The sequence below is a fragment of the Mustela nivalis genome (genome assembly GCF_964662115.1).
Source record: "Mustela nivalis genome assembly, chromosome: 6".
Classification (NCBI taxonomy): Eukaryota; Metazoa; Chordata; class Mammalia; order Carnivora; family Mustelidae; genus Mustela; species Mustela nivalis.
Genome location: NC_139025.1, coordinates 109,298,405 through 109,324,727, shown reverse-complemented (window position 1 = coordinate 109,324,727; position 26,323 = coordinate 109,298,405). Strand labels below are relative to the sequence as shown.

The 26,323-nt window shown below is 33.2% G+C and overlaps 1 protein-coding gene across 9 annotated transcripts in view; it reads right to left on the bottom strand.

The window, feature by feature from the left end:
• Window positions 1-26,323, bottom strand: part of ZNF280D (zinc finger protein 280D) — a 138,245-nt gene that overhangs the window by 102,007 nt on the left and 9,915 nt on the right. For 3 of the 9 annotated variants that reach the window (XM_082733790.1, XM_082733789.1, XM_082733796.1), the window contains 6 exons: window positions 20,743-20,788; window positions 20,562-20,630; window positions 16,602-16,748; window positions 13,744-13,809; window positions 13,509-13,648; window positions 4,620-4,737 (listed from right to left, as the gene is read on the bottom strand). In XM_082733790.1, the coding sequence (XP_082589916.1) occupies window positions 4,620-4,737; window positions 13,509-13,648; window positions 13,744-13,809; window positions 16,602-16,748; window positions 20,562-20,589 (499 nt within the window). In that variant the 5' untranslated portion in view covers window positions 20,590-20,630; window positions 20,743-20,788. The remainder of the gene's footprint in view (window positions 1-4,619; window positions 4,738-13,508; window positions 13,649-13,743; window positions 13,810-16,601; window positions 16,749-20,561; window positions 20,631-20,742; window positions 20,789-26,323) is intronic. The other 6 variants (XM_082733792.1, XM_082733791.1, XM_082733788.1 and 3 more) reach the window with 3 other exon arrangements.

The window sequence follows — 26,323 nt, the reverse complement described above, 5'->3', positions numbered from 1 at the left end:
GATGAATATGTATATAATAGAACCCTACTAGACATAAAAGAGAATGAAATCTTGCCATTTGCAATGACAAGGATGGAGCTAGAGAGTATTATGCTAAGTGAAATGAATCTGTCAGAGAAAGACAAATAGCACATGATTTCCCTCTTATGTGGAATTTGAGGAACAAAACAAATGAACACAGGAGAGAAAAAGAAAAAGTGAGGCAAACCAAGAAACAAACTCTTAAAGAGGAGAACAAACTGATAATTACCACAGGGAAGGTAGATGAAAGGATGGGTTAGGTGATGACGATTCAGGAGGACACTTGTTTTGATGAGCACCAGGTGTTGTATGTAAGTGCTGAATCACTGAATTCTACACCTGAAACAACTATTACACTGCACATTAACTGGAATTTAAATAAAAACTTGAGGAAAATAAATAAGCATTAATTTTTAAGAAATAATTTTTTAAAGATATTATTTATTTATTTGACAGAGAGAGACAGAGCAGAAGAGAGAACACTAGCAGTGGGAGAGGGAGAAGCAGGCTTCCTGCCCAGCAGGGAGCCTGATGAGGGGCTTGATGCGGGGCTCGATCCCAACACCCTGGGATCACGACCTGAGCCAAAGGCAGATGCTTAATGACCAAGGCATCCAGGTGTCCCAAGAAATAAGAAATTTTTTTAAAAGTCAGGGGTATAAAAAAATTATATAAACATTTATTAGGGACTATATATATTCAAATAATTCAAGAAATAATCTCTTTATGAAAGAAAATACTAAATATGGCTTCAAATAAAGTACTATATAAACAGCAATTATGAAAGAAGCCAGACCAAAGTACCCCAAGCAAAAAAGAAAAAATTAAAGCAGAGACTACTCCAAACTAAGTTTCTACAAATGAATCACCTTTTGATGCTTTAAGTGCACTGGAATTAGTTTACAAATGAAAAATTTTATTTTATTTTAAAAATCTAGAAAGACCTATTTTATTTATTTAAAATGTCTAATGGAAGGTTAGCTCTTTTTCTACCTAAAAGGGGGGGGGGGGAGTCTACTCAGAGCTTTAGTTTATATTATCCATTTATTCAAAGCAGAAAAACTACAAAAGTGGAAAATACAAAGTGGAAAAACTAAACTTGAATGATAATACCTCATTCACTCATATGAAAGGGCTTGTAATGGAAGAAATAAGTACAACGGTTTTCAAATTACATTCCTGGAGCATAATGGGCTCGTTTTAGGGAATATTTTGGTTGTGTTGGACAGAGGAACTCTTTCATATTTTATTTATTAGAACTTTGAATAAAATTTTCTTTACATGGGAATTTTATTTGTAAAAACAGTTTTTAATTTGTAAACCATCACCTTAAAGCTAAAGCATTTTAGCCCTATTCAAAGCATTAGCAAGAGAAATAGGGATATTTAGGCTACAATCAGGCCAGGCAAAAGTTCCTTTTGAAAACACCACACAACTACTTGGTAATAAGGAATCTAAAACTGCCCACCATATATTTTAATGTTCTCAATTGTATAATAAAAGTAGAAGTAGTAAACATATTAGAAATAATTCAGGCTTTTAAACCACACAGTGTAAGTTGAAATTCAAGCTCTGTCACTGACTAGCCATGTATTCTTGGCTTATTTAATTAACTTCTCTGAGCCTCTTTCATAAAGTAAGTTATAATGCCTTATTTTACAGAACTGTTTTAAGATAAAACAAGATTATATATTTAAAGCACTCAATACACTATCTGACACACAGAAAGCATTCAGTAATAAATAACTACTGTCCTTAATAAAAAAATATTTTGTATCTTAACTTACTTTTAAAAAGCACCCACACAACATCTGGCACAGAGAAAGCATTCAACAATAAATGACAGCTATTATCATTACTAACAAAATATTTTATATCTTAACTTACGGTAGAGGAAAAAAATTCTAATAGCTTTTAAATAAGAGGAAATGTGCCAGAAAAACAAAGAGTATTATACTAGCTGGTTCCTCTGTTTCATCCTGTGAAATAACATAAAAAAAATTTTTTCCCCATCTTCAAGGCATGTGATTATTGATGGCTATAATATAGGTACTTGGAAAAGATTTGTTTATTTTCAGTAGGATTCTTGTGAGATACTTAGATTACTTGAATAGCCAATGAATGCTGGTATTTTGATTAAGCATCTGCTTATATAATGTAACAGGCTGGACAGTAGAAACACATAGCTTTACACCGAACTTTTTAACATAAGAAGGCCTGAGCACAGGGAGCCCTGATGGACTGGATCCCAGGACCCCAGGGTCATGAACTGAACCATGGCAGCCTCTTAACCAACTGAGCCACTCAGGTGACCCCATTTAAGAGTTTTAAATTCTTTATTTATCCCTGTTGTCTTTGGTTTGTATTGCTTTCTACACTGAACAACACTCTCTTTCTGTCAGTAAAATCCTTTCAAAAACAAGCTCAAATCGTCTTCTCCAAATATCCATGATCACTGACAGTGCTCAGTTAATCATGTTATTGAACATAAAGCAGATACTATCATTCATACCAACTATTGTCAAGTCCTTTAAAGTTCATAATTCATTTTCACATTTTTTTTAAAGATTTTATTTATTTATTTGACAGACAGAGATCACAAGTAGGTAGAAAGGCAGGCAGAGAGAGAGGAGGAAGCAGGCTCCCTGCTGAGCAGAGAGCCCGATGTGGGGCTCGATCCCAGGACCCTGGGATCATGACCTGAGCTGAAGGCAGAGGCTTTAACCCACTGAGCCACCCAGGCACCCCTCATTTTCACATTTTATTTATCTTATTTGTGCCTCAAAAAAGTCCTGACTAAAGTAGAACGAGAATTAAAATTTTATCTCCCAATGGCTGACTCCAGGTCTGGAGAATGAATGCATTTAACAAGAAAAATAAAATCTGCATTTTTTTCTTTAAGATTTTTTTATTTATTTGACAGAGAGAAGAGAGGTCACACGTAGTCAGAGAGAGGAGGAAGCAGGCTCTCTGCTGAGCGCAGAGCCCGATGCGGGGCTCGATCCCAGCACCCTGAGATCATGACCTGAGCCGAAGGCAGAGGCCTTAACCCACTGAACCACCCAGGTGCCCCTAAAATCTGCATTTTAACAATATAAGAAGACTGAAGTGTAAAGACTTAATGGAAACCACAAAAATCTTAAGAATAGAAGTTCAAATCTACATCTTCATCATCCTCCTTACTGCTCAGGCTAACGTATCTCTCCACAGCAAAAAACTTCGAGGTTGAGCAGGAATCATTGTCCTAACTCCAAAGAATACAGACTTTTTCTATTAATAAAGTCCTTGTGTTTTGTAAAACCAAACTTTGGTTCTTATCTATTTTACTAACTAGATTTTGGAAGTATACAAGTGACACCCAAAGTAGTAAATATCAACTAAATATTACCTAAATGGAAAAACATTTTAGGCACTAATATTACAACAAAGAAAAATGGGGGTTTGGTAGCTTCTCCACACTGATTTGTTAGTAAATAATCTAAATCCCCCCAAATTTTGTTTATCTCTATCTTGTCAAATATTTGTAATATACCAAAACTACTAATATAAGAGCCTAATTGCCTTGATTACAGGGAATTTTCAATTAGATGAAATTCCTTCATAGCACACTAATTTATTTCAGGTTAATGAAAAACTATGTTTCAGTATACAAAGAACTTTAATTCTACCTTAACAAGGGAATTTCATATTCCTGCAGTGGGCATTTACTGAGTAATGGCCATATACAAATTTATTGTGCCACTTTTATAACAGCACTCTATTATCATATGTAACTATACTATCTGAAGCGTTTACTGAATAGAAAGACACTAATCTAATTAGGAAATCACTTGTAATCATATACTTTTTCACACTAGTAGTCATAAAAATTAATACTTCTTTTAATTTCTGTATTTCTACATTTCTATATTTCTATAACTTACAGAAATTATTTTAAGATTTTTCAATCCACTTTCAATGCCAAGTGAGAACAAATTCAAAGTTAGTTAGCATACTTATCAGGAAAAATAAAACATCTTATCATTTTTTAAAATATATATTTATTTAAATACAATTAATTAACATACAGAGTACTACTAGTTTCAGAGGTAGAGTATAGCGATTCATCAATCTTCTGTAACACCCAGTGCTTATTACATCACATGCTCTCCTTACTGTCCATCTTATTAGTAAATAAGGTTTGATTTAAAATCACCCAAGGTGGGCGCCTGGGTGGCTCAGTGGGTTAAGCCGCTGCCTTCGGCTCAGGTCATGATCTCAGGGTCCTGGGATCGAGTCCCGCATCGGGCTCTCTGCTCAGCAGGGAGCCTGCTTCCCTTCCTCTCTCTCTGCCTGCCTCTCTGCCTACTTGTGATCTCGCTCTGTCAAATAAGTAAATAAAATCTTTAAAAAAAAAAATAAATAAAATAAAATCACCCAAGGAGGTAAAAAAAAAAAAGTCACCAAAAAAGTTAATCAAGAACTATTAGCACCATGCCACTTTACAATATATGAAAAACTTAACATGAAGGCAAGAACTTGAAAACAGAAAGTCAATTCCATATATATATTCATCAAGTTTCTTCTTATAATTTTTTTTTTTAAGTGCTAAAACCAACCTGGTATAGAAAGTGTTGGTCCTCCTTGGTAATGTGATGATCCTGTATCCTGGGTCAAGTCAAACAGTAACTCTGAAGAATTATTAGACACAACTCGTGCTGAGTTCGTTACATAACCCTGTTAAAATATTTCAAAGGAAGAATATTACATTTACTCAATGTAGTTATAATTATTTCGTTTCATAAACTTTTATGAAGGTAAACTGAAGTGTATGTCAATATTATAAGAATAGCCTTTGATGACTCAGTTAACAATTAATAAGTTAAAATATGCAGAGGTAATTATTACTGTCAAAATCATCATCTACTAAAATTGAAAGCAAGCTCTTACAGCTGTTGTGTTTCTAACTAGCCAATTAAAATAGGGCAAATTCTAATCTGTTTTTTCCCCCAAGAGAAAGAAAACATATATACCCATTTTAAATCAGCAGGATTGATACACTCTAGAGAACTACTAAAAATGCAGTATTCCCGTCAAAGAGCAAATGGTAAAACTTTGCAAAATCTATGGGTAAAAGTAAAAAATGAGGAAAATATACTGACCTAAGTATAAATTTAAAAGCTTCCGTATCTCTATAAGCCCCCCAGACAAAATATCAGGACAAACAAATTAGGAATCAGTCTGCAATATTGTGCATCAAGATTAGGGATGAATATAGCACATGGTTTGAGTTTTAGCATCATCTTTATTGGAAAAATTTATAAGGCAAGTGTCAGGAAAAGAAAGAATGGATTCCCCCCCTCCGTCCCACTCCTCCTGCTATTCCACAGGAAGCCGTGTGAGATTGAGGTGATCTCCCATCTCATAAGGCAAATATGAACACTGCGTGGTCAAAAGGGTAAACCCAAATAAGAAAGTCAGGCAAACGGGTTAGAATGTAAGCTATTTATAGGAATAATCTGAGACAGCTGCTCTGCTCCTGGAAGCCTTAGGGCTCAAGGGAAGTTTTAGCCTTTCCATCAGGAGAAAAGATGGTCCCAAGCTAGTAGGACCACCTCAAGAAGAGTGAAAAGTATGAGATGAATGATAATGTGCTCAAGAATTAGGTAGTATAAATTTGTGTATTTAGTATAATTATGAAAAGTGTGATCAATTTAGGGATGTATACACGAATACTATTATATATTAAACATACTGTTAGACACACTCAAAAAATATATTCCAATTCTATTTTTAAAAGACCATTATTGTAGAGTAAGCTCTCAGAGGAATTTTGAACCATTCTATATGTCATAATATACAACAAGCAAAAGTTTTAGGATTAACAATGCTTAAAAACCAAAAGGGAAAAAGTCACCTTAAGAGAAAAATGGGCAAAGGCTATAAACTGAGACACTTCAAAAGCAAAATACAAATGACCCATACATAAAACTCTTTCTAATTTACTAGTCAAAGAAATGCAATAAAGACAATGGCAATTTTTAACTACTGAATTTGGGTTTTTGGTTTTTTATTGTTTTTTTTTTTTTGACACAAAGAGAGGTCACAAGTAGGGAGAGAAGCAAGCAGAGAGTGAGAGGGAGAAGCAGGCTCCCTGCTGAGCAGAGAGCCTGATGCAGGTCTCTGAGATCATGACCTGAGCCAAAGGCAGAAGCTTAACCCACTGAGCCATCCAGGCACCCCTGAATTCACATTGTTTTAAAAATAATAATATGTAATACAAAATAACTGCCTACTCCTCTTTAAAGTATTCAAGTAATGAAAGAAAAAGAATGAATAGCTACAGAAAAATATGAGACTAAGAAGAAAAAACTAAGTGTAACGTGTAATTCTGAATAGGATCCTGGTAATGAAAAATGACATTAATTGAAACTCTGGTAAAATTCAATTAAAGTTTGAAGATTACTTGTTAATTACCTGACTATGATACATAAAATGTTAGCATTAGGGGAAACTAGGTTAGGCATATACGAGAACTCTCTGTATTATTTTTCTTGTAAGTCTAAACTTAGCTTGAAATAAAAATTGTAAAAGGGTCACCTAGGTGGCTCAGTGGGTTAAAGCCTCTGCCTTCGGCTCAGGTCATGATCTCAGGGTCCTGGGATCGAGCCCCACATCGGGCTCTCTGCTCAGCAGGGAGCTTCCTCCTCTCTCTCTGACTGCCTCTCTGCCTACCTCTCTGCCTACTTGTGATCTCTGTCTGTCAAGTAAATAAATAAAATCTTTTTAAAAAAATTTTTAAAAATTTTAAAGTAATGATAACATTCACTACTGGCAAAGTAGAGGTTTTATTTTGGTACATTTTGGCATAAATATGTTGGCAGCAGCTATCAAAGGCTTTATGTAAGTTCACATCGTTTGGTCCAATTATTCCACTTTAAAAATTTATGATAAGGAAATGAAGACATTTAATGAGAATTCCTTTTAATAACAAAAAATTAAAATCTGTATGTCCAACAAAAGAATGGTTAAATAAATTATGATAGACTATAATGCAAACACTATGTTTCTGAAAAATATCCAATGACATAATCCCAGTAGAATGTTCAGAGTAAAAAGAGGAATCCATATTTGTATATGTAGTATGGTCCTGATTTATATAATCTATACCATGTCTGCAGGGGGGGAAAAAATCAAAATTTAGTATGTATCCTTCTGTTTTTCTAAACTTCTCTCCAAAATAAATATTAAAGATAGAACATAAAGGTTTTATTTCGTTTGTGCTTATTAACTAAGGGATAATTAAGTTTTCAGAATTTTGGTTTGCTAACTTTTCTATTGACACTGGTTTGTTAAGTTATGTAAACAAAATGAATGGAGTCAAAAGTTATAAACTTTTGGTTACAGAATAAATTAGTCATGGAGATGTAATGTACAGCATGGTGACTATAGATAACAACACTGTATTGCATATTTAAAAGTTGCTAAGAGTATAGATCTTAAAATTTCTCTCATCACAAGAAAAAAAATTCTGTTAACTACATATGGTGATAGATGTTAAATTAGATTGTGGTGAACATTTTGCAATATAAATAAATACCAAATGATTGTTATGCTGTACATTTGAAATTAACATAATGTTGAATGTCAATTATAACTTTTTAACATTTTAAAAAGAAATGACCTTTCCTCACCACACTCTGCACAAACTGCAGAATAAATAAAATACCAAATAAGTAAATAGGTTTTTTTTAAACAAAAAAAAAAGTCATAGAAACAGGTACTGAAGTAATCCAAACCACTTCTAGAATTTGAGGCCTAACAAGGCATATGTATTTGAAAATTAACATGTAATATAAAAAATGCATAACTCCATACGACCTGACTGTAACCAAGCTCCATCTCGTTTCATAATAAATATCTTCTCCAAATATTTGCACTAAAAAAATGGAAAATGTTCACTTGTATTTTCCAAAATAGTTCTTTAACAGAAATACAGTTAATACTCTTAAAAACTTTATTAGGAAAACAACTCTAGTTAATTAAGCTCCAGAATTTCAGAGAACAGGCACACACTGTTCAACAATAACTGGTTGAAATAATTCTCCAACAGGGAGCATACAAGAATTTCAGAAAGATATCAAATACAATAGTAAGGGTAGAACAGACACTAGACTTTGATTCAGAAGATTGGCACATTTAACTATATATACCTTGGGAAGGTCACTTCTGAGCTTCAAGTTATTCACCTTTCAAATTGAAGTAATAGTCACAATCGTGTTTTAAATGTAATTGTACTTCATGATTCATACATGTATTAAATCAAATAGTTGTCACAACATTACTAATAAAAAACTAGTCTTATACCCTATATAAGTAGGTAAACTAAAGTCAGTAGTGGTTATATAGGGCTCCCAATACAGTCCTGCTTGTTATTGATGGAGCTGTAATGAGAACCCAGAACCTGACAGATTCCAGAGCTTATACACTTAAGCTAGATCACACTGAATTAGTTTTAGGTGATAATAATATATCACTATTATTGGCAAGAGCTCTGAAAGAGATGCTAGAGTGTAGAGATATTCCATGAAAAAGTAAACACACACACACACACACACACACAAGAGATGCTAGAGTGTAGAGATATTCCATGAAAAAGTAAACACACATCACACACAGGACATAAAATGGAAAACTATAATTATAATTTATTAAAAGCAGTGGCTTCCAAAATTCAGAGTAAATTCCCTTAAATAGGAGTCTCAATTCATCCCCAGAATATATCTGTTATGCTTAACTTTGCACATTAGAATGTCTTGAAGAGTTTTTTGTTTGTTTGTTTGTTTTACAAGATACCATTTCCAGGACCCACCCAGACCAACTGGCGCAGCCTCTCCTTTTAAAAACTTACCAAGACTGAGAAACACCAACTGAGGTGTTTTGATTTTAAAACTATATGCAACTAATGAATCATTGAGCACTATATTAAAAACTAAAACTAATGATGTGGGCGCCTGGGTGGCTCAGTGGGTTAAGCCGCTGCCTTCGGCTCAGGTCATGATCTCAGGGTCCTGGGATCGAGTCCCGCATCGGGCTCTCTGCTCAGCAGGGAGCCTGCTTCCCTCTCTCTCTCTCTCTGCCTGCCTCTCCATCTACTTGTGATTTCTCTCTGTCAAATAAATAAATAAAATCTTTAAAAAAATAAAAATAAAAATAAAAAAAATAATGATGTACTATATGCTGGATAGCTGAACACAATAATAAAAAAATAAAAATTAAAAACATAAATAAAACTATGCCAGAGAAATAAACATCTCAGAAATAGCTCTAGTTTCTAACTTATATAACACCAAAGATACAAACCTTCCCTTTTTTTTTTTTTTTCCCTCACTGGGTTCAATGTTGGAAAGATTTTTATTTATTAAACTGAATTAAATAGTCAAGTTTCTTTTTCCAGTTTTCTACCCTGCAAAAGCTACAACTTATGAAAAGTAACTGAGTTATTTGATTCTAACTAATAGCAAAAAATCTTCAATTTTAAGTAGCTTTTCATCTTTTCAAATATTAGTAATAACCTACAGAACCTTAGGATCCATTTGAGAGTCATTGGCTGGTTAAAAATCTCTCACTTTAGAAATGAAGAAAATGAGGCTCAGAAAGGTTTCAAGAATGCTTATTAACAAGGCTGAGTCAGCATTCAAGTATCTTGCTTCAAATCTAAGTTTTTTAAACTACTGGCCCAGGGCTTATATCACTGCTAATATTTCAGATAGTTATTATTAATATCAAGTAATAATAACTCAGGGAGAGAGAAACATTTGCCTAAACATATACTTTTATGATACATAACATCTTCAAAATATAAGTGGGAGGTCAATATAGTTAGCCATATATTTAAAAATCTGTAGTCCTCCTTTCCATTATTATATAAATTACAATTAAAATAACTCTTCTATGAAAAGTAACACCTCAAAATATCAATTTTTAGTACTAACAGATCTGCAGATTACCTAATAGTAATATGAAATAGAGGAAAAATGCATTATTCCTACCAAACATATTTGGATTCAATTCTGGTTTTGAACTTGAATATTTGCAAGAAAATTAATAGGTGCTTTGATAGACAATAAGCAAATTACTGTCAAAGCACAAACATTTTCGTTCAAATTTATTATTTCTCTAAAGCCAGTGCCAAATAGCTTACAATAGGCATGGCAAAATTACTGAGTTAGTTCAAATCCAACTAACAGCGAAGAATCTTTACATTTGGGATAACTTTTTTTTTGAGTAATATAATTCCCTGACTTCAGCACCACTTTGCACATTTAAAAATTATGGAGGCCCCAAAAGAATTTTTATTTATTTGGGTTATACCTATTGATATTTAACATATTAGAAATTAAAAGAGAAACGGGGTGCCTGGGTGGCTCGGTGGGTTAAGCCGCTGCCTTCGGCTCAGGTCATGATCTCAGGGTCCTGGGATCAAGTCCCGCATCGGGCTCTCTGCTCAGCAGGGAGCCTGCTTCCCTCTCTCTCTCTCTCTGCCTGCCTCTCCATCTACTTGTGATTTCTCTCTGTCAAATAAATAAATAAAATCTTTTTTTTTAAAAAAAGGAATTAAAAGAGAAATTTCTTAAAATATTTAAGTAATAATAAACCCATTACAGATTAACATAAATAACATTTTTATGAAAACTGACTATATTGCAAACACACAAAATATCAGTGAAAAGAGTGCTACTGTTTTACATTTCTGTAAATTGCTCTAATGTCTAGCTAAACTGTCGCAGTTTCATATCTGCTTCTGCCTTCAATTTGTTAGAATATGTTGTTTTATTTGAAAAATGGAAAATCTGGCTTCATAAAGATATATAATTGCAAAAGGGAGTAGTATTTTTTTTTTAAGATTTTATTTATTCGGGGCACCTGGGTGGCTCAGTGGGTTAAAGCCTCTGCCTTCGGCTTGGGTCATGGTCTCAGGGTCCTGGGATCGAGCCCCACATCGGGCTCTCTGCTCAGCCAGGAGCCTGCTTCCTCCTCTCTCTCTCTCTGCCTGCCTCTCTGCCTCCTTGTGATCTCTCTGTCAAATAAATAAATAAAATATTTTAAAAAAAAAAAGATTTTATTTATTTATTTGACAGACAGAGATCACAAACAGGCAGAGAAGCAAGCAGAGCGAGGAGGAAGCAGGCTCCCTGCTGAGCAGAGAGCCCAATGCGGGACTCGATCCCAGGACTCTGGAATCATGACCTAAGCTGACGGCAGAGGCAGGGAGTAGTATTTTAATAGCAATTTAGGATAACTACGGATACACTTCTTTGATAATACACCAAAATTCAACAGTTGATATTTTCTTAAGAGATTACTGTAATGTGGCATCTGACTTGGTATTTACTAAACTTTTCATACTTTGTTACATTAAAATCTATCAGTCAGTCTCACACTTTGATTGGATCTTTTATCTATGATTCTGTAACATCATGCACTGGTTCTTTTGAAAATACTGGGGGTTTTTTGGATTATGCTGATCCTCCAAATGTACACAGAATTCATTATACAATAACAAAAAATTGTATTTATTAATTGCACTACCGAGAGGAAAGTCTTTAAGTACTAGGAAGCTACCAAGATCATGGTGGCAAAGACAAGTTTTCCAAAATTCTAATTTGTACTTGAAAGTGCAATTTTACCCAACAAATGCTATCAGTTGTTTTCTTTTAAATGTGTACTTTGTTCAGTTTTGAGGAAATGTCTGCCAAATAACCAAGACTGAATCACTCACTATGTGTAGCAACCAGACTCTAAAGTGGCCTCCATTATCACCATCCCCTGGCGTTCATGTCCTGCACAATTCCCACCCCTTTGTGTAGGCAAGACATGTGACTTATTTCTAACCAACAGAACAGGAAAGGTAACAGGATATACATGATTTTGTGTATATAACTATATTATGTAAGATCATATTGCCATTCTCCTAAGGATCTTCTCTTGTGGGCTTTGAGCAAGTAAGAAGCCATGTGGGAAAGACCAGTTGGCAAAGCCAGAGACTCCCAGTGTGACAACGGTTAAGAAACTGAACGTTGCCAATTACCATGAGAACTTAGAAGCAGATACCCCTCCAGTCAAGCTTCAGATAAAACTGCAACCTCAGAGTCCACACCTTGAATGTAGCCTGTGAAACCCTGAAGCAAAGGATCCAGCTAAGCCATGACCTGACTTCTGACCCATATAAACTATGAGAAAATAAATGTATGTGGTTTTAAATCATTGTTTATGGTAATATTGATACACAAAAATATATAATACACCATGGTTTATCAGTCATTCTTTCAAGCAAAAGGAGTCTTCTATTTTTAAAAAGTGAGCAGTTTAGCTCACATTTCAATCACTGGAGTGCTTTTCCTCAAGATAACCACTGAACTTCAGACACAGAAGTGCTTTTGCATACTATCCATTTCATCACACAAAATATTTTTAAAAGACACATATTCAAGGTAGAGATTTTAAAAAATAACATGTTAATACTTCATCAAGGAAATCAAGCATGAATGTATTTTATTGGGAGTGCATGGTGGGAATGAATACAAAAACTACTCATACTTGGTACCACCATCTTGATTCATACTAAGGCACCAGCAGTTTACTCAATATTACTTTTGCATCACCAACGCAAATGTCAACATGGTGGAAAAGGCAAATAGTGTCTTTTATTATTATGACAATAGTACTGACTCCCAAACCCATGAAAGAGTCTCAGGGGACTGAAGACTACACACTGAAAACTACTGCACTAAGGCATTTTAAGTCTATATTTATATATAATATATATACATATACTTATGTAAATACAGTAAGTCTGGATTGAAATCCCATATCTAACATTTTGCCAGCTGTGTGACCTTAAATAAATAATTTAACCTCTGTGAACCTCAATTTCCTCAACTATAAAACAGGATTAATAATAATAATAGTGCATCCTTTACAGGGATGGTTAAGAATTAAATGATTAATTTATGTGTGCCATTTAGAAACAAAGCATTACACATAAATATCAACTGTAATATTAACTATTACAATTAACTATTATTATTAACAGTTTTTTAAACTAATTATGAAGATATATTTTCAGAATAAAAATCTATAATGTCCTCTCAAACGTTTTTCCCAATTAAGAACAAAGAACAACTGACCTAATTTACAATCCTAAATAATTTTCCATTATGCAATATACATTATGCTTTTATCATATTTTGGTAACACAATTTTCAATACTTTACCTATTAAACTTAAGCATGTCACCTGATTTAGGAACTGGATGGATGAGTAGTTCCTGTAGTTATTACTCTGGGTACTGGCTAAGATATCATAAAGATAGGGACATTTTCTGATTTTAATTATGCTTCTATTAGATGGCTATCCATGACAACCCAGAATTTTAATTGGTATTGTTTATACTGATAAGTAATATCCAATGTATCCCTGAGCTGTGTAGTTTCAGAAACACTTACAGGTTTAGACAAAGGCTGAACAATAACAGAACTATCGGAAGATCTAGATTCAGGATGAAAATTTACTGGCGACGCAGCCACTGGATTTGATGTTGGGTTGGTGTAGTGTTGACTTGTAGGCTTGAATGCAGCAGTAATACCTGCATTTAAAATTATACAATATATTAAATATATTTTCATATAACTAATGATGTCATACTTCACTTAAAAGTAAAAAAGTAAAGTAATACTGTACCTCGACTGAGTGCACCGTTCTTTACTCCCCTTGAATATGAGCTGGGGTTTACTCTATTCAAAATATCTACAAAAAATTACATTTATTTTAAAATTCATTATTTGAATAAAATATATACTAAGAAAATAGAAATCATGAATTGAAAACAATCAAATAGATTCCTGGAAGGAGTATATAAATTATCACTCGCTTAAAATACAGTTAATTTTAAACATATGTATCTTTACCTACTAAAGAAACAAGATTACTAGCCTTGTTTTATAAAGTTTTATTTTATTTTATTATTTATTTGACAGACAGAGATCACAAGTGGGCAGAGAAGCAGGCAGAGAGAGATCGGGGGAAGCAGGCTCCCCACTAGCAGAGAGCCCGATGTGAGGCTCCATCCCAGGACCCCAGAATCATGACCTAAGCCAAAGGCAGAGGCTTTAACCCAGTGAGCCACCCAGGCACCTCACTAGCCTTGTTTTATAGAATAAGAACCACCATGCAAAATCCAAAAGCCAGAAGTAAAAGACTGATAAATCTGACTACATACAAGTTAAACTTCCTGCAAAGTTTCTTTTATGGCAAAGAAATATTCCACATAATTAGTAAGAATCTTCCAAAAATTTATGTGTATAGAACCTATAATTAGTGTATCTTTCTTTAAATGGCAACAGGGCTATATCCACTCAGGTTTATATCACTCAAAACCAAACCCCTATCCAACCTCCATATTCCATTCACACCTTCCCTGGAAGTATCATTATGAGGGATCACACCAGATTATCTGCAGCATTAATCTTGAGTCCTGAAAGGGAAAAACTAGAACAGACTGCAGGCTAAAATTACAGTTTATCCGAGTAACTTATAACTTAAGGGGTTTCAAATCTACCAATATACCAGAATATACCAGAAGTCAATCTGAGCATAATACAGAACTCTCAGGATCACTTTAAAGTTCCTGATTCTGGCATGCAATTTCTGCAAGTTCTAGACTATTTGCTAGTCAAACTAAAATTGGGAAGAGTATGGATGTGCCAAAAATTGCTGGTTACAAAAACATAAAAGCACAAACAAGTCCTAAATGTCATAAAAATTTCCTTTTTCCCTCACAGTAAAAAAGAACCAGATCCCATAAAATAACTCTATGAACTACACGAACACACAAAAGTAGGGCTGTTTTCTGATAATGGCAATGCAGTGCTCTATACCTAAGCATTACTTATGTCTTATAGAATAAAAACCTTCCTACACAACTTGACACCATTCTCACTCAGAAACTCAAGATTAATTATTACTCAAACCATCAAAGAACTATTGGCTAATGTGCTTTTTCGTGGCTGTATTCTACAACACAAGTTTTTACTCCCCTTTCTAGCAGTTCTATATAAACACTTAACTCATATTCCATATATTAAAAATTTTATGGCTTACACAAAAACAGTAATAAAATTCATTTAAATTCTGCGTAACTGTCGAGAAAATAATTTTTACTGGGGTCAGTCTCCTTTTTGACAGAATTATTTTAACAATAATAAACAATGTTCTAGTTGAATATGATTAACAATTTTCTACTAGTATAATTCAACTTGGTCTTAACTGTTATTTTTTCAATGATTCTAATAATTAATTTTATAATATGGTAATACGCCAGTATAAAATGATCACAATGACTAGAAATAGTAATTAAGAGAATATATAATCATGTTCCACTATCATCAACAAGCATGCCATCATGCCTAGCTCAATTTACAATCAAAGTGGCACTCCACCTAGAACCTAAAGATTATCAATCTGCCACAGGAAATGGTATTGAGAATTTAATTGGTTAAGTGATTCTCCCTCTGATAAAACTGAATAAAAGTGCCATTCTAAGTTTAGAGGCAAGAGAAGAAAGAACCAAGCTTTCAGAAGCTTTCAGAAAAGTACTGTCTTAATCACACTTTTGAGCCCTGTCTTGGTAAGAAAACTCTATTATGCTGGTCATATTCTTTGTTAAATTCCCCTGGCTTAAACAAGTGAACAAATAAACATATATCTACAATGGGAAATTATTTATTTTCTCCTTCTGCCCTAAAATATGTATATTAGTTCTCTGTACTTTTTTACATTTTTGAGTGGACATTTTAATAAGAGTCATTGGTCACTGCTTTAATATTCTAACAACGTCAAATCCAACTACTCTAACAAAAATCTAATAATCCACAAAGGTACCAAAATATTGTGCTAGACAGCCATGAAAGATTTAAGTATTAACTAACTGCTATATCACCCAAGTACAGTGGCTGTAGACAGTGCTCTTCTCTCTCATGACTATAAATGTGAGTTGCTGGAAGATGAATGTGGTCAGAAGCTGAACCCCCTGTTGGCACACAGGCTAGAGACTGAAATTATTCTCTGCCTATATATTTTGTAGCACTGTATGGATGACACTGTAGTTGCCTGGATGTGAAAACCCCTGTTTGAGACTAAAATTTATTAAGCATATTAGGACATTTGAAGAAAAGTACTGTAACCTCTTCTAGTTCTCTAATTCTGTGTTTAAGGTGTGTGTGGGGGGGGAGATAAACAAACGGATGAACAGGTTACTTGGCTCCACTAAAAACTATGATTTCCAATTTCAAAAGACCTCCAATGTATCAGCTAATCTTAGTCTATTTCTTTCCTCACATCTGGTATTTTAACCTTTTACGTCCCTCCTCAAGTCCTTAATCACATCTCATCCTGATTCTGTAATTCTCACTCACCGCTCACCAAATCTTTCATCTCTAACTCCTTACAGAGGAACAAGTACCTTATAAAGCAGTTCACAAGGTCTTCCATTAAAAACAGTTATGTTATAAAAATCAGTTCCACTAAAAGTAAATGCTTACTTGAAATTGCTGGTTTTGAACTTGATATCTCTCCAACAAAGATTGGCTCATCATCATCATCATCTTCAACCTCTTTTACTTTCTTCTGCCATGGTTCTAACTCTTCTTCTTCACATTCCATAAAGAGTTCTGCCATTTTTGAATTGTCTAATTTTCAAAAGGAGAGAAGTAAACCTTATTTTCAAAAGGAAAAGTAAATACATTTTTTTAAATTCACAAATATTCACATATTTAAGATCCACTCTAATAGCCCTAGTGGCAACTCGTGACTTGATAGTCAGTTCATGGAAGCAACAGTGAGAAACTCAGAGCTCACTCTCTAAGATAAAAACTAACAAATTTAGATAAATAGGTAACAGTTGACAGTAGTTATTTACATGAAACAGTTGAAACCAGTTCCAGTCTTATGCCTGGAGTATAATTTTATCTACAAAAGAGACTGCACCTAACCATTATCTGGGGAGTAAACATATTAACAAAGGGGAGATAAACAAAGAATAAGAGGCAACTCATAGGAGATATACTAGAAAAACTGAACCAAATTCAGGAAGTCCAGTCAAAAAACAGGGATGAGGTGCTAAAGTAAAATAAGGGAAACAAAGTGAGACTTATTCCATTCAGGGCAAATTAGACATTTCTTATCTAAAGAAACAGATCAAAGAATGTGGAGTAAATATGAACTTACACCACCTTAGAAGTTCTGACCAAGCACAGAGCTCCTAGGATGAATTTTAAATATTAAATGTTACTCTTAAATGTTAATATTTAAATACTAAATATTAGTGGACAATCAATAAGTACCAGAAACTTGAGGAAAACTTATCTTTTAGACCAAATCAATAAAAATCATAAAGAATCCTAAGGAAAAGAGATAATGCAGACAGCAAGAAAAATATCAAGAAAAATATAGTTAGCATCTTTAGAGATATTAGATAAGAATGTTATAAAAATATTCAGAAAACAAAAAGTTTTAAAAATATGATAGCCAAAAATTTTTAATTCAATTGCTTTTAAAAACTCAAAATATCCCCACAGGTGGAACTAAGAGAAAAATACACATACACACACACACACACACACACAAACTAGATAAAGAAGAGGATACAAGGTTGTCAGAGAAAATCAATTTCAAAATACAACATTCACCTAATAAAATTTACAGAAAGAGAACAGAGAGAAAGCAGAGAGTAGGTTATCTGAGAAGTAATACAGACATATTTCCTAGATTGGAAAACATACGTATCTAGATTGTAAGGCCCCACTAGGTACACAACACAATGATCAAGAAAAGAGTTACATCAAGACACATTGTCATGAAATTCCAGAACAAAAGATAAAAAGATAAGATCTATGGGGTGTGGTGGGGCACAGGGGTTGAGGTGAGGTGGGAAGAACTGTTCATATAAGAAAGGTCAGTAAGAATAAGAACCATAGAATAATAATTTAGTAGAAATTAGTTTTTAATATAGAGTTCTTTACGCAGTCAAACTTTTCATCAAGTGTGAGAATAAAGAACAGCAACATCACACAAGATTTACTTCCCTGTAAAACCCTTCTCAGAAAGTTACTAAAGAATCCATAAAAAAGATAAGACTTAACCAAGAAAGAAGACACAGCATGTAGAAAATATGATATTCAATACAATACAAAGTCCCAGGACAAAGCCCACCCGGAAGACAACCAGTCCAGACTAAACTGGATCAGTACTTCAAAAGGAAATATCTCTGGGATACCAAAGAAAAGATTATTAAAATGTAAACTTTTAGGTTACCGGACAAGTTTTATTGTGTAGAAAATTGAATTGAGAGGCTAATGAAGGGTGTGAGAAGATCTGCCTATGGATTTTAATATAACTTAGCAAATGAAAAAAAGTGAAAAGCATTAACAGCTGCACAAGAAAGAAAGAAAGAAAGAAAGAAAGAAAGAAAGAAAGAAAGAAAAGGGAGAGAGGTAGGAAAGAGGAAAGAAAGGGAGGGAGGGGGAGAGAGAGGAAGGGTAGGTGGGTGAGTGGAAGCGAACAGTGAATGTATGTATTATGTATAACAGAATATTAAAAAGCATATTACAATGCTCATCAGTGAACAGCATTTATTGTAGTCATCATAATGAAACATCAACTATGGATTAACAAAATATTAAGACAATTATTGGGAGATACCTGGAAGGAAGGGATAGCTCTAAGCAAGCAAAAATTCTCATGATTATTAGAAAGCGGTTAAAATTGATTATGCAACAGACAGCACAACAAATATGCATATATGCACATAATCACTCTTCAAGAAACTATCATTAAGCCATTTAAAGCCTTTTCAGATGGTCTTGACTATGTGCATATACTGCTTTTAAGCTGAGATGGAGAAAAAAGAAAAGGTGGACAGGAGGGGGAAGAGAAAGAGTACTGAGGACCTAAACTAAAGTAGTCACAGTGGAGATGGATATAAGTGGATATAACTTAATATACAGAATGAGATGAGGGAGGTCTACCAACCCCCCTCCCAAAAAAACTCTATAGAGTACTGGCTTAAGAATATCTTTCATTTATCATTTAAACATAGTTATTTCTAAGGGTAATTTTTTTTTATTAGAGTAATGCCACTTCTACTTTTGACTCAAAATTAGGACAATGTTCTACCACCTCTTAAAAGATAAGAAAAAATACTGTAACTAAAACACTTTGGGGATGGCATACAAAGGAAATACCGAATCAAATTAAGAACGATTCTTTTATAAATTTTTAAATTTTTTCCTTTCTATAAAAGTATGTCACAAATTATTTCCTGTCTTAATTTAAATGTTAACAGCCAACCCCCCAAAACAAAAAAGGCCTCTCCATTTTCCCAAATGTCACGAATATCATGAACTGATCCCTTTCTTTTCTAAACTATACTGTTTTATTATATAGAATTCTGCAAGTCAAATGATTAAAAATATTATATGTCCCAAGACCAAACTGAGCTCTTTGAGTGTATTTCCTTCTATACACTAGATAGCCAATAGGCACGTGGTATATACTTTATGGACTAGATAGCCAATAGGCACATAGTATATAATTTATGGACTAGGAAACTAAGTGGTCAGACAATGCTTAATTTTTAAAAATTAGGGAAACTTACTGTATATGGATAATAAAAGTTTCTGATCAGTTGGTGTTATGGGATGAACTATGTTTTTCCAAGATTCCTATGTTAAAGTCCTCACCATCAGTACCTCAGAATATTACTATATTTGGAGACAGGGTCTTTAAAGAGGTAGTGAGGTTAAAATGAGTTATTGGGGTGGGTGCTAATTCAATATGACTGGTGTCCTTAAAAGATGAGACCAGAACATGGATACACACTTGGAGAAAAAACCATCTAAAGACATAGGAAGCACATGGGCATCTACAAGCCAAGAAGGAGCCCTGGTACATATCCTTCCCTCATGGCCCTCAAAAGAAATCAACCCCACCAATACTTTGATCTCATACTTCTAGTCCCCAGAACTGTGAGAAATTCTGAAATGAATTTCTGTTGTTTAAGCCATCCAGTCTATGGTTCTAGGTTATAGAAGCCCTAGCAAATAATACAGAATACAAAGGTCTTCCTCATTCTTCTTAACAGGGCATTGCCACTGTCAATACACTCAGGATAGATTGTTGAGAAAAAAAAAAAAACTTAAGAACACAAAAGAACTTTATGTTTTTTAGAAATAATTATTTTTTGTCTATGCATAAAAGAAACAGAGGTAATTATGTACACTGAACTAATAGTTATCACTGAGCATAAGAAGAAAAAACATTTCATTTCTACTTTACTCACTTCTTAATTTACATTATCTGTTATGTGAGCATTTGTTACTCTAACAACTTTTAAGTTTTTTTGACTTTAAAAAAATGTGCCTACTTCTCCTCCTTTCTACTGAAGCAAATTTATTAGTACAAAAGCCACATATACTAGTATCGGTTGTGGCAGCAACACTTACTTTTTGGCTGAAAAGGGTTGTCGCCCATCAAGTTGCAGAGTTGACGCTCTGTAAATTGTCACCTAAGTACTGACACATGATATCAGTCAATTTTATGAGTCATTTTAAGTAATGCCAAATATTGAAATATGAGACTTGGGGTTCAGAAATTCTTGGATCTAATTTTGATCTCGAAACTCACCATGTGACTCCAGACAAGAGAGTAATTTATATCTCAGTTTTCCTTCCTATAAAATAAAGATACCTAGTATTAGAGTGGATCTCATTAAATTAAATGTACACATACTTAATCTTTTTTCCTACGAAAAGCTCAATTTTTAAGTTTGATATGTCTGACATATACTTGCAACTCACTTTATATATAATTGGTTCATTCTTGAATGAATGCAAATTCAGTAAATAAAATGGTAATTCTATTAAGCACTTACTCCTTGGAAGAAGTCTGATTTATTAACCTACAAATAATTTTTTAAAGTGTCCTTTTATAAAAATGAGTAATCACTTTATGATGTATTGTTTTAGCAAGTCTGAATTTTCAAATACTAAGAATACTAATCTTTAACTATAACCTATTCACATTTCAGACATAAATGTAATTATTTCCACAAAAAAACTTTAAATAAATTTTAGTTTATATGTTTCTGATTTTTTATCAAAGACCTTAAAAGGGAAAGAAAATTAATTGGAAAGGGAGAGCAAATTAATTGGACATATTTCATCATAGATTAATTCATTCAAAAGTAACTACTCATTGGCATGCCTGGGCTAGCTCAGTCAAAAGAGCATACGACTCTTGTTCTCAGCGTAGTTCGAGGCCCAGGCTGGTGTAGAGATTACTAAAAAAATAAATAAATAAACCAAAAAAAAAAAAAAAAACCAGTAAGAACTCATTGCCTTCTAAATGTAAGATAATGTGCTAAGTTCTAGGGAAAAAACAGAAATGAGTAAGTCATGGTCCTTGCCTTCAGAAATTTATAATCTAATAATACCTATATTTCTTTGGGATTGAAAAGATATTGCTATTAGAATAAAAATTATCAAAAAGAAATTTTAATTCATTTATTTAAAACAAGAATTATTCTGGATCCCCAAACACCAACAGCATAAATTTTATAAAAATTACAAATTTTAAAATAACTTTTAGTTATAAAGCAAAAAAAGATAAAAACTAGACACCAGATACCTAAAATACTAAAATGCACACTAATTCAATCTTTATATTTCTCCTTATCCTCAGGCTGACACAAGCAAATTTTCCTGCTTTCTAGTTTCCAACTTATTTGGACTTCATTAATCCACAGGGAAAAATAACTCATTTTAATTTCAGAAGTTACTGTTATAAATGTTCTAAATAGTATCACAGGAGTCTCTAACGGATTTTTTTTTTTTAAGATTTATTGATTTATTTGAGAGAGAGAGAACACGGAGCAGAGGGAGGTGCAGAGGGAGAATGACAGAGAATCCTCAAGCAGACTCTGCTGAGCACAGAGCCCCAAACGGGGCTCAATACCATGACCCTAAGATCATGACCTGAAACAAAATCAAAAGTTGGACACTTAAACAACTGAGCCACCCGTGGGCCAAGACTCTAATATATTTTGTGTTTAAATGAATTCACCAAGTTCTGAAGTCTATTTAAATCTCATTAACTCAATTATTTGAAAAGTTGTAGCATACCTCTATAAACTATTATCAATATTATGAATATGTCAAGGAGATAAATACATGACAATTTTTGCTCATGTTAAGGACCTAATTGTCAGCTAGAGTATTTTTCAAGAGCCACAATTACACAGCTTATGAGACTCAAATATAATATTTTTTATTTCAGTAGTTATGCTAGGTTCTAATAATGGTTATATTGAATATTATATAGTTGACATATATGCATTTTTTGCTAGGTGATCATATAAATATCTCTTGCCAAAACTGAAATTAGTATTCAATTTACAAATATTCAATTAATGACTGCCTTGTCGATACGAACAGACATCTACTGCCTGCTATGATAGAGATGACTTTAAGATAACCTACTTCAAAAGTTCAAGGAAACCTCAGAAACCTCAACTGATGTAGTCTCAAACACACTATAAAGTTGGAAATCCTCAGATGTAATTAGAACCATAATTTCAGCCTAAAGCTGTATTACATAATATAGTAGCCATTAGCCACATGTGACTATTTAAGTTTAAACTAATTAAAATTAAGTAAAATTTAAAATTCAGTTCCTCAGTTTTACTAGCCATATTTCAAATGCTAAAAGCCACATGTCGCTGGTAGCTACTCTACTGGACAATAAAGCTGCAGAACACTTCCAATGGACAACACGGGACTAAAGAATCATTGCCATATCTTGTTCTGAATAATAAACACTTTCATGAATTCCTTTGGCATCTTAGCCATTGAAGCATGTCAAAATTACCACCATAAACACCTCTCAGGTCACCACTTTAGAATTTTGGTGGTAAGGAATGGAATTCTAAGAAGGATTAAATCAGCTACCACGGAAGTAGAATATCCAGCAAAGGTGGGGATCTCAAAGTTCCAAAATGTCTCTAATAGCCACTACGGCTCAGACTGAGCCCCAAAATAGCCAGAAAAAAGAACACTCAATTTCAGCTACTGACTTGTTTTATGACCATGTTTAATACACTTGTTTCTATGAAGAAAAAATAAATTCCAATTAACTGACTTATCAAATACTTTTTAGAAAATCATTCATTTACTGTTGGAGACTGCTCACGTAAATATTTTTAATTACTATCTTACTATATTATTTTAGCTTTTACACATCTAAAATTAAACAATACCTTAAATAATTTTTTCTACAGATATTTAAAAAAATCAATGGAAATGTAGGTCTAAATTTTTAATTGTTAGAAAAATTTACTTTTATCCATTCAGAGGTATTACCTGATACCATATCACTGTGTTAAATAAAGGTAATGCATTTTCTCTGGTACCTAAGCACAAAATATGGCAGGTGTGTTATGTACTAGATATAGTTCTATTTACTTTCTGATAAAAGATTAAGCAATTCTGCAAACCACAACTGTAGAGTCTGCACATGAAGAAAGACCATTAGGCCAGAAGCCAGAAGAATCACATCATAGCCTCAGCATTGCTACAACTTTCAATCAAATCACCTTACAATTCTGGGTCTCGGCTCTAATAATCTCTACAGCCTAATTTAGCTCTATACTGTATACTGTGTACTTTAAACATTTATTAACAATAAACAGTAAAACATGGTGAAGAATGAATGCCACATTCAAATTCTGACTCAACCATTTATGATGACCTTGGGAAAGTTAATCTCTGTGCCTTGCTTCACTATACATATGTAACTTATTTCATAAAGTTATTGTGAAAATTAAATTAGATAACACACATAAAGCATAGAACTCAGTGCCTGGCACACAGAAATCATCCAATAAATCTTAACAATTTTTAATTCTGTGCTTAATACCATTTTCAAGAACCCTAAGAACAGATCACAATTTTGTTAGTATACTAGAATTTAAAAGCTATCAGCTGAGCATTCAGAAATTTTTTTTTTTTAAGATCTTCATTGCAATAGTATTTCACATGATGACATGTTAGTTTTGTAAGTATACCTTCTAGAATGTAGAGGTCAAAATCTATCCTACCATATTTTCATCTTTTTAAGGAAGAAGCATTTGAAAACTAGTGAAAACACATAAAAAATTTTATACCTTCATATAAATGTAACACACAGACCTAAAATGTATCAATACTGTTAAATTACATATTACTAGTCTCATGGAATAAAACAAATATCTAATTCAAAGATACCAGCAGATAAAAATTAACATTTGGATAAAGTACCTTATACCATTTCCATAGAAAAAAAAAAAAAACTTTCATTTTACATCCATCACTGTATTTTAATTTCTAAAAAAATCCTTTTTAAAAATGAGTAAGCAGCAAGTAAAATGAAAAAGTGAGGAATATGGTGAATGGTTGAATTGAAATGATGAATGGTCCATCTCCCCAGACCCAAAAGTTATTCAATGAAATAATCTGAAAAACCACATTATAAAGCTAATCTTTGTTTTTTTCTCATTATAAAGATAATGTTTTAATTGGGGGCCTGCATTCCTAACCAAGAAATTGGCAACATCAAAAACCAGATTAACATAAAAGGAAAAATACAAAACCAAAATTAATATAATCATTTTAAATACTGAAATTATTCAAAATAAGGAAAGCATATACAAATAATGTTCAACTAACTCTTAAATTATGTCTAAGACTAACAAGCTAGCTGTAAGAAACACTAAACCTTTAATAATTTTACTTATATACTTAGAAGAATTTTTCAGCAGAATGATTTTGATGACACAGGATCACCAGAACACTGTCATTTTTTCTCTCACGCAATTCACAAGAAACCGGGTATTCAAATCATTCCACTAACTTTAAAACAGGTTTACAGTCTATTTCATTTTATAAACAATTCTTCAGTCTTTGTGACTAATGGCATACCGAAATGGAGGTCTATTCCAAATGGACAGAGCTTTAAGGATTCAAAGTGAGTTCTTAACTGTGAATAACAATTTAGTATTTCCAACCCTGGTTCTGTGATCTCTCAAAAATTTCCAGCTATCTCAAGCTGATACTAGAAAATTCATTTTAATGTTAATTATCTTAAAAACATACATAGTCTTTTGAGGACAGAGAGCCATTTTAAAAATTCCACTTCTATATCACCTGAATATCCATCACCTATTGATCCCATCATGGAAATTAACTGTAACAGGGTTAGGAAAACAGAGAAGGATGATGTGTACCTTGGCATATAAATCACACAAATACAAACCTTATAGCATAAGGAATAAACCCTATATAATTAAAAAAGACCAGAACTATTTCATAAAATTCAGATGTTTAAATATGAAATTTTATAAAGAAATTAACTTATTAATTTATAAACATTAAGCAGATGAAACCCAATTTCAAATAAATACAAATACAAATTAAAGTACTTCCCCCTTTTACGCCTCTTATTTTTTAAAACACTTTATTGTTAGAAAACTCAATACCTATACTTCTTTAGAATCAGTCCAGTTAATCGGTTACTGTTAAAAACCAGACTTATTCTTGAAAAGGGCACATTTCAACCACACAAAATGTACAGTTAGAAACATCTGATCACTAGCCCCTAAACACTACAGACAAAATACTGGGGGAATTATAGAAACTTTAGAAGATAACTCACCAAATCTTAACCAATTTCTGAAAGATTCTAATTTTTATTTTAAGCAGAATACTACATTCTGAAAATGGTCATTCCAAGAGTAGGAGGAAAGGTGCCCCCAAAGAGGAGAATATACTGGATATACAGTATTATTTTTTAAATAAACCAAACATCTCAAAAGTCATTTAAAAAAAAAGATCATACATGTAGCAATGTTAACAGTGAACAGGCAAAGAAAGAAAGAAAGAAGGGAATGGGTTGGAACTCAGCCTTGATTGGAATTGATGGGGAAAAGGACAGAAAGGAAAAGCAGCATTCCATGCAGAAATAACAGCATGTATGTACAAAAGATCTAAGGCACAGCAAATATAAGAAACTGGAGGAAAAAATAAAAACCCTAGTGTGAGTGGAAAAGAAAAGGGTATCCCCTATGGAGATAAGACAGAAGTCAAACAACACAGCACCCTAGAGATCATATTGGGAATTTTTTCCTTAACCCAAAAGCAATGGGAAGCCAAGGAGGGGATTTTCAGCAAGAACT